Below are 12,042 nucleotides of genomic sequence, written 5' to 3'. Positions count from 1 at the left end.
TTTTGAAGTAATATGTACCGATGGTTCCACCGTCCTACAAACTACACGAAACTGTTATATTTTCTCGATGAAATAGCAGCTCTTGAATATCTTCAGGTTGTACTTCGTCCCAAAACGTAGCAATTTAGCTTACATACACACTGAGCTAAAATGGACCTCACCACTTAATAAAATTTGGCTTGAAAACGACGCATCTTCTTGGAACTTTTTAATAGCCCATAGAGCGAAGTGATGTCACTTGGAAAGGTCCAGCGGCTTCAGTTCTTGCACAAACAATTTTGTACGCTTTCAATTTAAGATCTCGACGTGAATTACGTGAAGTCGCTTCACATCCGAGTTGCTGCGAACGGCGCTGAATTGGAGAGTCGATCTTCGTAGGTCGGTCGGTCGGTCGGTCTTCGTAATACACTTTCAGCCACAGCTACTATATTTTCTTCACTGCGTGCTGGACGTGGTCTATATGGTCGAATATTGTCTAATAATGAATGCTTGATCTCAAGATGAGTGATGGTGTTGCGAATAGTACGCTCAGTAGGCCGATTATGTAGCCCATAAGTTGAGCGAAGCGCACGAAACATATTCTTTACAGAACGTGAATTTTCGAATAAGAATAAAGTTGAACGATTTGTAAACGTTGTTCTAGCGTAAGTCTTTCATGATAAAATGTCCAACAACACTGAACAAAAATGAAATGACAGCTTTACATGATTCTGTTCAAAACAGGCTTTAAAAAAAGTAACTCTATTTGGATCGCCTATTATAACTGACATAACTTAATTTAGCATAGATCAATTATGAACTTGAGGATTAGTTTTATTGTCTCATATAACTTAACTTTAGTCTACGTGACTTGGGAAATATTTTCGCGTGTTAACATAAACAGACCTTACTTGATTTTACTTCGCTTGAAGTTACTTTACTTAATCATAAATTAATATTTGGAATTTAAATTTAATTAAATCATATATTTCTCGCCTTTTAAGCTCATCTTAGTTAATTACACTTAGTTTTACAGTTACCAATTGACTGAAAAATGTTTAAAGTACGATCAAACTTCTAATGAAAAGTTATAATAAGCCGGCGGGTAAACTGAACAAAAACTTAGATAACTTCAATTAACTTTGCCAGAATGGCGCATTAATTAATGAACATTGAGTAAATAATACTTCTTTATGCTTTGCCACCTGGAGAAATTCAAATAACATTGATGTGGAAAATGAGAATGTGGAGAAATGAAGGGAATGTGGCAGCAGCAACAGCAGCAGCTGAGAAAACTATTCACAGAACTTCTCATGAGCAGCTGAAATTGCGGTACTGGTGGCTGGCTTGGAAATACCGGGGTACTGTGCAAAGTTCACCAAAGCCATGTGTACCGACCAACACCCGCGAACACTTAATTTTATTAAAATCTTACTAATGAATGAAAAGTTGATCCTTTCAACTCGAATGTTTTGAGCCATGCCTGCCTGCCTACACGTCGTTGATGCTGGAGCGCGTGCCTGTTGGCGGCTAAGTTGAATGAATAGCGAATGTTTGCATAAAAGAAAATGCGAAAGCTAGCACAGATATTTGCAAGAAGTTTCTCAACAATTGAAATTGCTAGATGAGTAAATTTTGTTAGTTGTGTGAACGCATGCGCTTGGCTGACTGCGATACGCAGGTGGCTTATGAAGAGTAGAAGACAATAGGCGAGAAATTTTTTGAAAGGATGTGGATTAAATGCATTAAGAAGGCATTTTAAATTAGTTTACGAAACATTAAGGTGAAAAAAGTTGAAAAGCAAGAAAAAAGTTAATTTCGGCTGCACCGAACCTTTTAGAAATAGAAAAGATGACAATCAAGAACTTGAGTTTGTTCGTTCAGTTTTAGCTTATACTGGTCCGAGATTATAGCGTTGTGTACATTACTTTCTTACGTAATTCTTATTAATTATAACATTATTTTTAAATAATTCTTCTCTTCTTCCTATTTCAATCTTCTTTTCCACAACCCTCTAAAGTTAATCATCTCTATATTATTTCCCACGATTCTCTGTTTTTTTTTTCTTCCACCTAATTAGTCCTCAATTACAGCACGAAATGCCACAATATTATGGCAAATTAATTCAGGCTGCAGTTGATTGAGTTCTTACGCTCGAATTGCATGTCACTTCGTGCGCAATTTTTGCACGAACTTTGCTGAAACGGCCTACTTACGGTTACTTACTACATAGGGTTACTTTTTTCAAATGAGAGTTGACGTGGCTGCTGTTTTCGCTACACTTGGTTATATTTAATAGTCCTCTTTTCCTCATCATTGACTCTGAATATTAGTTAATGTTCACAGATAATTGATTTTTCCTTCTTGTGAGATTGAACTATCTTAAATGTAGATAAATCTGCTGCACATAATTAGTTTTTATAGCTTAATTGCATATGATGATGTCTCTTCGATGAAGTTTAAAGTGCATTTTCTTTACATGTTTTGTCCATAAATGGTTTAGGATAAGCAGCTTTTATATTGATTTATTGACGAGTAGTAAAGAAGCCAAACAGTGTTGATTCCAAGCTTATGATAACAGAATTTAGTGGATCTTTTATTAAATAAATTTTGGTTAAAAAATTTAAGTAACGGTTTTTAAGGAATCTTCAAATCAATTAGGTATCTTGAAAGGTCTTTTTCGATAGTTATATCTATAAGGTTAGCCATTTCGAGGTTCCCACCTTTTCAAAGAAAAAACACATAAACTTCAAATTCAATGGGTAACGTTTATTATCATTCTTAAGACATTCTTTTGGCATTTATTTGCTGAAGATGATCTTTTTAAAATGTTGGCCGAGGCTATGTCTCGGATCATCCATCCGTCGAGTCCGATTTTCGATGACTCGTTCGAGTATTTCGACTGGTGACTGCCGAATGTCTCTTGTGATGTTTTGCTCTAAGGCCTGAATCGGAGCGGCATTGTCCGCATAGACTTACACTTTACATATCCACACAGAAAAAACTCTAACGATGTGATATTCTATGATCTTGATGGCCAATCGGCTGGCTCAAAACTTGAAATTATCTCCTCACTGAAGTTTTCTCTCAATAAACCCATCTTCTTGATGAAATCAAATGTCAAATGATGCTTCAATTTCAAGCATCAAATAGTTGGTTATCATGGCGCGATAAAGGTCATCATTGACGGCTACGATCTCATGTGAATTTTCGTAAAAAAGTTGAACGATTGGTAAACGTTGTTTAGGCATAAGTGTTTCTAAGATGAAATGCCAAAAAATACTGAACAGAAATAACATGGGAATAACATTGAAAAGTATCTCTGCCTGGATCACCCGTTAGAAAGATAAAATTTCACAAATTTTTTCAAAAAAGCTACAAAAGATGTATTCATATCTTCAAAAAATGTAAATAAAAATATTGTTTACCTTACAGTTGGAGCCAAAAAACGGTTTACATATGTATGTATCAGCATATTTATAACATTATGGAAGAGAGTGGATCCACAAATTGGAAATCCAGAAACAATCAACTTTCGTTATTAGACGAATTGAAGGCGTAGAGTCAACCAATCCTCCCTGAGTCCTTCATCCAACTCTGTTAATGATCATGACATCGTAAGACGAAAAAGTTAAAGAAAAAATGCTTGAAAATCGTCATTTTGTTCTCAGACAGATAGCAGAGGATCTCAACATCTTTAATGGATCGACTCAACACATTTTGGTCGATATTTGGGTAAGAAGCGTGTCATTGCTAGACTCTTACCAAAACACATTGATTTTTTGCAGAAACGAGTCGAGTAGAGGTCATGAAAGATATACTTGGCAACGTAACTGAGCATCCTATATACATCAAACGCGTCATTACTGGCGCCGTTTGTGAATATGACGTCGAAACTGTCCAACAATCTTGCGAATGGCGCGAATAAATAAAGAAAAACCAAAATTCGTTGCTTAAATTGTTTCGGGACCTTACTTAGAAGGCGATAGTGATGATTTGTAACAAAATATTTGAAAATGTATTTAAAAATGTTGTGAGTTCGGATCTAATATGATCAGATGGTTTACGGTGCAAAGTCCACCAGAAGTTTAAAAGTCCTTAGTCCGTAGTGAGCAAATTGAAATATGGTGGACTAAGTGGAGATTAGGGAATGTACTGAAGGGATTGTTTCTTTCAGGGTCGTAAGCACAGATCCAAGACTCATCGCCTGTAATAATACGTTTTGTGTCATCCTGGAGGTCGGAAATTATTATTTTACGGTTGTTAATGCGACGCTGTTTTCAAAAATGTTTAGTGATTTTGCAACCAAATATGGTTTCGCTGTTTTTAGACCCAATGATCTTTCAGATTGGTTTTCACTAATCCTTCCGATATTCCAATAATGCCAGTAAGATCTCTGATTTTCAATCGTCGGTTCTCAAGCATCAATTCCTTTATTTTATTGACGTGTTGATTATAAGTTGATGTTGATGGCCGTTCTGTAGGAGGTTCGTGGATGGATAAAAAGACAGCGAGACATCAGGATGTCGACAATTCATCCCGTTATCATGATTAGTTTAAGCTTTTATTTCAATTAGTTTAACATGTAACTAAATACCGTTAGTTGAGAAAATTATTATTACTCTCTTTGAAAAATAATATTTGCTAGATATATACTCAAATTTATATAATAAAATTACTGAACTAAGTTAAATCCACTGATAAAACTTACTTTAAGCCAAAGCAACAACTAGCTAAAAACAAATTTAAAATTCTGCCGAAGTATTCAATTTGAAAACAAAAGTTATGTAGACCAACTTCTAAGAAAAGAAAGAGTACAATTTTTTTCTTCAATTCCACTTTTCACACAGATTTTCTTCTCAGCAAGTTTATATTTCTCAACGCGTACTTAGTGGGGCGTTGCCGCGAATCCCGCGAGTCCGCCTACCAAACCACCAAATTTTGCTAGCAAACAAACTACTGTATATAAGTATACTATATGTATGGGCTGGTGAGCTGAATAGCATTCCAGTGAATACAATTGATTTTTTTGATTTCCTTTTATTGTCGAAAGTGTTTTGGTTTGTTTTTGTTGTCGTTGCATTGGTAATGCGTCTTTGGAACTTGTGCCGTGCGCCAAAAACTTTTCCTTCGTCGATTACGTTAAAGAGCTGCAAACTCGTCTGGTGAAAATAGGCTGTCTGATGATTCGTGAAATGCCAAACCAGACAAAGACGAAGTGGAATGAAGGGGAAAGAAAAACCGTCGCAACTTATCAAGAATCGATTTGCAGAACTTTGCCGGTTATTGGTGGACATAACAGCTGGAAAATTGACAACTTCAAACGGATGGTTGTGAAAGTATTTTTGCTTTTCTCATGTCTTTAGTGAGGATCATAAAAAAATGTTATCTTTTGAAATGGGTCAGTTTCACTTATATATATTAATATTTAAATAGCTTGATGATATTTTTCTAAAGCGATTATAAAGTTTAAATTATTTTTAATGAAAATTGAAAATGAAATTGTCACCACCTATCTCTAATAAGAGTTTTTTGGAGCTTTTACCATCTGAAAAGTTCTATAATCGTTGCTATTACGGCCGAAGTTAGTTGCTTTAGGTTTTGGACAATGGAGTGCTTACATGTGATTTATAATAATTGCTTACGTCTAAATGGTTCAGTTTTTTTTTACTATATATAAACATTTATACTCTTTGAATTTATTTTTCTAAAAGGGTAAAGAAGTTTTGACAAAAATATTTTACATAACATTGTATACTGATATAAGCTGACCTCAAGTGAGAGCTTTTTTGGAGCTTTCAGTAAAGACGTTTTGATGAAAGCTTCAAAATAGCTTTTTTTTTTGCTAAGGTTTGAGAACTCTCATATATCAGAAGTATGCTTAGATTTGTATACCACTTCCAACTGGTGTAAGCAAAGATTTTGACATGTACATTCTGTCCAATGATGCCAGTATTTATTTCTCATATATTTTATTGATTCAGTACAAAGAGTTAGTGAAAATTCTGTTGTGGAAAACTTAGTGCTAAAGTTTCTCAACACAAGACAGTTGAGAGCTAAGGTTTCAATACAGGTACTTTTATTTTCTGATATGATATAATGACCGTTTATAGTTGAAGCTCTCTAATTCCCAATCGTTCTGAAAACCCTTAAATTTAAAAAGTTTTTAGCCTTGGTATTTGACAACGACCGACTTGGCAATTTTAAATATGTTTCCAAACCAATCATAATTATATTTTCTGACTTATTGGAATTGTCGTTAATGGTTGAACCTCTCAAGCTCTTAATGGTTCTGGAGCATATCACATTTCTGAAATTTGTAGCCTTAATAAGGGCCTACTGAAATATTAAAGAATTGGGTTTGGTAAACATATCTCCAATAAATCACAATAATACCAGGGGGGTGGAAACGTTTCACCAAACCACTTCATATACTCTCGAATGATAAAGTGATAATCTATATTTCAGACGTCAAAAAATACCGTATTTTTGGAAGTTTTATTATCAAAAGTCATTTCATATATATTATAGGAGAAGGCATCAGATGGAATTCAAAATAGCGTTATATTGGAATATTTTTTCACCCATATTTCGCACATGTCATCAGGGTGTTAAGAAAATATTATATACCGAATTTCATTTCGGTCTAAGTTCCTGAGATATGGTTTTGGTGCATAATGGGCGAGGCCACGCCCATTTCAATTTAAAAAAAGCATGGGTGCAGCTTTCTTCTACAATTACTTCCGTAAAATTTAGTGTTTCTGACGTTTCTTGTTAGTCGGTTAACGCACTTTTAGTGATTTTCAACATAACCTTTGTATGGGAGGTGGACGTGGTTATTATCCGATTTCTTCTATTTTTGAACTGTATATGGAAATACCTGAAGAAAACGATTCTGTAGAGTTTGGTTGACATAGCTATAGTAGTTTCCGAGATATGTACAAAAAACTTAGGAGGGGGCGGGGCCACGCCCACTTTTCCAAAAAAATTACGTCCAAATATGCCCCTCCCTAATGCGATCCTTTGCGCCAAATTTCACTTTAATATCTTTATTTATGGCTTAGTTATGACACTTTATAGGTTTTCGTTTTCCGCCATTTTGTGGGCGTGGCAGTAGGCCGATTTTGCCCATCTTCGAACTTAACCTTCTTATGGAGCCAAGGAATACGTGTACCAAGTTTCATCATGATATCTCAATTTTTACTCAAGTTACAGCTTGCACGGACGGACGGACGGACAGACGGACGGACGGACAGACGGACGGACGGACAGACAGACATCCGGATTTCGACTCTACTCGTCACTCTGATCACTTTGGTATATATAACCCTATATCTGACTCTTTTAGTTTTAGGACTTACAAACAACCGTTATGTGAACAAAACTATAATACTCTCCTTAGCAACATTGTTGCGAGAGTATAAAAATCAGAGCAATACCATGGGGTGTGGAAACGTTTTCAAAACTGCTCTCATTCCCCAAAGAAGTAAACGTTAACTATATATGGACAGAAAAAGTTAGGAAGTGGAAAATTATCAAAAGCCTTCTTGTTAGGATGAGGCATATATGTATATTAGGGTGTTTTTTTTAACTATTCATTTTTTTCAATCGCATCGTGAAATTTCCTTGGAAATAACCTAAAAACAATTCCCTAAAAATTCCCTGACTTTTCCACGAAATTCGCATTTTTTTGTATATACATATCTCATAAATGACAAGAGCTATAGAAAAAATGTACATGACAAACTTGTAGGAAATTTTTTTTTGCTATAAAAAAAGATCCGAGGTCAAAATCGCTATCATTAATAATATACTTCTCGAGATATTCGACTTTTCAAGTAAGGCTGTATGGAATTTTCATAGATGGTAGGAAATAAAAAGGGTAACAAATAGTTTTAGTAACGACCAATGGTTTTAGAAAAATAATATCAGCATATTTTAACACCTAACAGAATCGGATATAAATTTAGAAGATGTTTTGCCACAAACTCGAGTTGGATTTTCGCTTAAACACCACTAGCAAAATAGTGGTTCTATACTTAAAGTTAATCACGATGAGAGCACAGGGACATTTTGTATCAGCAAGATCGGTCTAAAAGCGAGGTTATGAGTGAATTTGGCATTTAACTTTAAACATCATTTTCAAAAATTCAATATTCCATATTCCTTAACTTGTCATAGACACTATTTATTTTCGCTGCTTATGGACATGTAACCATATATTTTAAGATGCTTAATCGTGTGAATGACTGATGGATTGACTGACTCAATGTCAGTGGAAAGTCTATATCGCTAATGAATTAACTTAATAAACCTTGTTACTTCCTAAGATATTCCTTAGGGATTCGATTACTAATATTTTAGATACTTAACGCAGCTTATTGTAAATGACAGAAATTCAACTAAAGGTACACAACTTATTAGCAATAAAATCTTAAACTTCCATTATTTTCCATCAATATACTGTTTGAATCAAAATTAAATTTTCAATGATTTATAATTTACCTCATCATCGTAATTATCGCCTTCCGCCATGTTCGCCACGTAATGTTCGCTTACTTAAAATCAATTTTCAGAAATTTACGGAAGCACACTCTTTGAACTGCAAAATTTTCCGCAGTGTGTGTTGAGTTCGATCTCAAAAATTGCACTGCTTCGTTTTGAGAACCTGTCACGTAGCTTAGCGTCTCTTAAACTGCTTTGTGTTGTTGTGCTTTACATTGATTTGGCTTGGTTACTTGCTGTGCACTTGCCTCGCTAAAGCAGCTTTTAGTTAAAGCTTCCGCTATGGTCATTGTATGGACATAACCGTAGTTGTATACGGTGCTTGTAATGCCGTTTTAATTATTTTATAATTATTTCTTGCTTTGCAATTCCTTTTTAAGTCCTGTGTGTAGGCTGTAAGTTGGCTTTCTCATGTTCTGTGTGCTTGTTGCTCAATATCCTTGTAGTGTTTAGTTTTAGTTATAACGTTTTGTTACTGCTGTATTATAAATAATGTTCCTTCACTGCGCTTAATTGCTGCTTTCTCGCTTATTCTTCTTATCCTCGTTATATTTCGTAATTAACCTTTTCAGCGGTTTAATAAGTATTTACGGCACTCGGAGACCTTTTTGTTCTTCTCTATTGTCGTAGTCTGGTTTGGTTGGTCAATATTTTCAGCGCACTCAATTATGCAACAATTCTATATGCTTTGTATAAACTCTGCATACTTTTAGGCGTCTGAATCTTTATTGCTCTTAATCTGCTGCATATTTTTTAGCGCTGTCATTATAAGTTCCCAGCGTTACTATTGCGCCAACTGCATGAAAAATATAAGAAAGTAGAATAACTCGTTAGCACTTCCATCAATTTGCGTTTGTGTGTGTATTTGCGTGTATATGTATGCGTGAGTGTCTGTAAGTGTGACCAAGTTGTTCTAACCATTGTTGCTTTCCCTTTGTGCTTGCATACAATCCCAAATACAAATACATACATATAGACATTATAAGTGTTGCATAGTTTTCTGCGCATCCATTTTTTGCATAAACACATACACATATAAAGCTTGCGTGTGCATGTGTGCGTGTTCTGTGTGTGTGTGTAGTTAGCGTGCTGTGGTAATTAGTGCGTGCATGTAAATTTTCTCTTGTAACGGTTTACATAAATTGTTGCCGAATACATTTGTTGTTAGCTGCCATGTTATTGTTGTTGTTACATTTGTACATACACATACATACATATATAATTCGTACATAAATATGCATGCTTTGTTAGTTGGTTGGTTGTGTTTGTGTGCGGCTTACATGCGACATTAATATTTTTAGTGTGTGTTTGGTTTTGTTGTTGGTGGAATAAGAGAGTACATAATACTCTAGGGTCAGTAGGAAATACATTCAGAAAAGCTTAAGGACAGGAGTGGTAAACAATTACACATAGAACTTTGAAAGCTAACGTACCCTCCTAAAAACCAAGAAATATTATATTAAATAAGATAAACAAATAAGGTAGCGTAAAGTTCGGCTGCAGCCAAACATTTTATAGTCTTGTCACTTGCAAGAATCAAAGCCAAGGTAATACCTTAAGGTGTAAAACGTCAACCAAAGCATTATAATACAAGCAATTATATAATATACAGTTGGACTTCCTTAACTCGAATCATCATAATCCACACAAAAACTTCGAGTTAGAGAGACTTCCAGTTATGGAAGGAAATTTGTATGAAATTTGATTTCTAGTGCCAATTTAAGAGTGCGAGTTATGCAACACTTCATTCTCGAGTTTTGGAAGTTCAACTCTATTTTAATACATCATCTTTGTGCATTTATTCCAGCTAGTTTTAATGATTTTATTATATAAAACTGAAAAGTAGTACAAATGGTGTATCCAAATAGTATCCTGATATCTTCGAAAATACTTTCGATATAAGATAATGGTTACTCCTGATACTTTCAGTACTTTCCAAATTGCTCATTCTCGACTTTTCAATGAAGTTATTCTAAAACCACTAACAAAATTTAAATCGAAAGAGTATGTCATGTATAAACCAAAAATTCGCTTTAATATATGACTATCTAAATTATATACCGAATTCTTGAGAAGACTCTCCTAAAGAAATCATAAGCTCTGCTACTATCTAAAGAAATTTCCAAAATACTGTATGAGTTTTTCTTTACTCAACCTAACCCAATCCAGCTATAAAACATTAAACGAGAGATTGACGGACATCATCAACAGCTTCGAAAAGTTTCTCGATATGGGATCATAAGGCATATGGACATTTTAAGGATTTTTAAAAATAATTTATAGCACCTTCTTAATACAACTAGACTAAAGACAACTACAAAACTCTAAACGAAGTATTGTCACTGATCTTCAAGAAGATATCGATCAAGATTAAGATGCAACATTGCTCGAAAGCGAAACAATGCGATCGTACTTGGGTTCATGTCGAACTAAATTACTTGCATTGAAGGCTTTTATCAAAATCTTTGAATTAAGGTTATTCTGAATCTATCACTAATGATTAAATTCAAATATTCAAATATGTTATCAAATATGTATATGAAATTCAGACTGAAAATGTTTGCGAAAATAACTCAGCATCATTGTTATTAAAAAAAATATCCAGCACCATTTTTTGTCCATTCCACATGTATAATGAGCTCCTAAAATTGTATATCTACCAAAACATATTAATTGGACAGAATCCTTCACATTTTTTCTAAAGTATATATCAACTTAAGACAAAAAAATTGTAAACTTGCTTAGATATTTCTTTGGAAATTTTTCTTTAAAACCTCCGCTTTACTTCAATCATCACATTTATAGAGCCATATCGTGAAAAATCGATTAAAATGGAGATTTATTTTAAAAAAAATATGAGTTCTTTAAGAAACTCAACATTTAAAATGAAAACCTTCTTTACTTCCATAAGATGAAATGATCTAGGACTCATTTATCATTCAAAACCAAATATTGTTCTCCAAAAAATTTCTCAGAAGCAATCAAAGCTACAATAAGTACAGCATCTACCTAGCTTGAACTGTCAAAATATCCTATCCGTTTAAAATTTTGCAACAATCTTAATATTAGTTCTTCATAATCTTCTGAAATCCAAATAAGTGAATAATTTTTGAACCACATATTTCCTACTGACTGTTCGCCATTTCACTTTTTGGTTACCATTACGTGTTTGCAAGTCTTTATTTATATTTTATTGCCGTGACAAGTGCGGATTTCTAAACCTGCACAATGTGCGCCCTTCTCACTTTTCTTCCTCTAGTATCGCATATATCCTTTCTGCCGGGCAATTTATTCGGTGTGTGTGTTAGCCAAGTGTTTGGTTTGCTTTTGTGATTCTTTAGTTTAACACAGTACTTTTGTGCTTCTCTTTTTTCCCTTAATTACTGCGCTAATTATATGCGACTTAAGTGCGAGTACATGTTCACATTCATAAACATAGTATGTTGTTGCTTATACGAGTAATATGTATGTTATGTATAAGGCATTTTTGATTTTGTTGCAGCATGTTGAACAAGGATATGTGCTGTGTTAAGATATGTATTTTCAAGATGAATAGTA

General features: G+C 34.3%; 1 protein-coding gene across 4 annotated transcripts in view; it reads right to left on the bottom strand.

Annotated features, from left to right (window-relative positions):
• The window catches only part of LOC126753589 (inactive dipeptidyl peptidase 10), a 102,618-nt gene that overhangs the window by 41,551 nt on the left and 49,025 nt on the right, over positions 1 to 12,042 (bottom strand). For 3 of the 4 annotated variants that reach the window (XR_007666174.1, XR_007666175.1, XM_050465142.1), the window contains exon 3: positions 8,485 to 9,280. The exons of the other annotated variant lie outside the window; for it this stretch is intronic. Coding sequence is in view for 1 of the 3 variants with exons in the window: in XM_050465142.1 (XP_050321099.1) it covers positions 8,485 to 8,514 (30 nt within the window). In the remaining 2 variants the exon portion in view is untranslated. The remainder of the gene's footprint in view (positions 1 to 8,484; positions 9,281 to 12,042) is intronic. 4 annotated transcript variants of the gene reach the window in all.

Source organism: Bactrocera neohumeralis, chromosome 3 (assembly GCF_024586455.1).
Source record: "Bactrocera neohumeralis isolate Rockhampton chromosome 3, APGP_CSIRO_Bneo_wtdbg2-racon-allhic-juicebox.fasta_v2, whole genome shotgun sequence".
In the NCBI taxonomy this organism is placed as follows: Eukaryota; Metazoa; Arthropoda; class Insecta; order Diptera; family Tephritidae; genus Bactrocera; species Bactrocera neohumeralis.
Note: the sequence above shows the minus strand (reverse complement) of the source record. Positions and strands in the feature narration are given on the sequence as shown.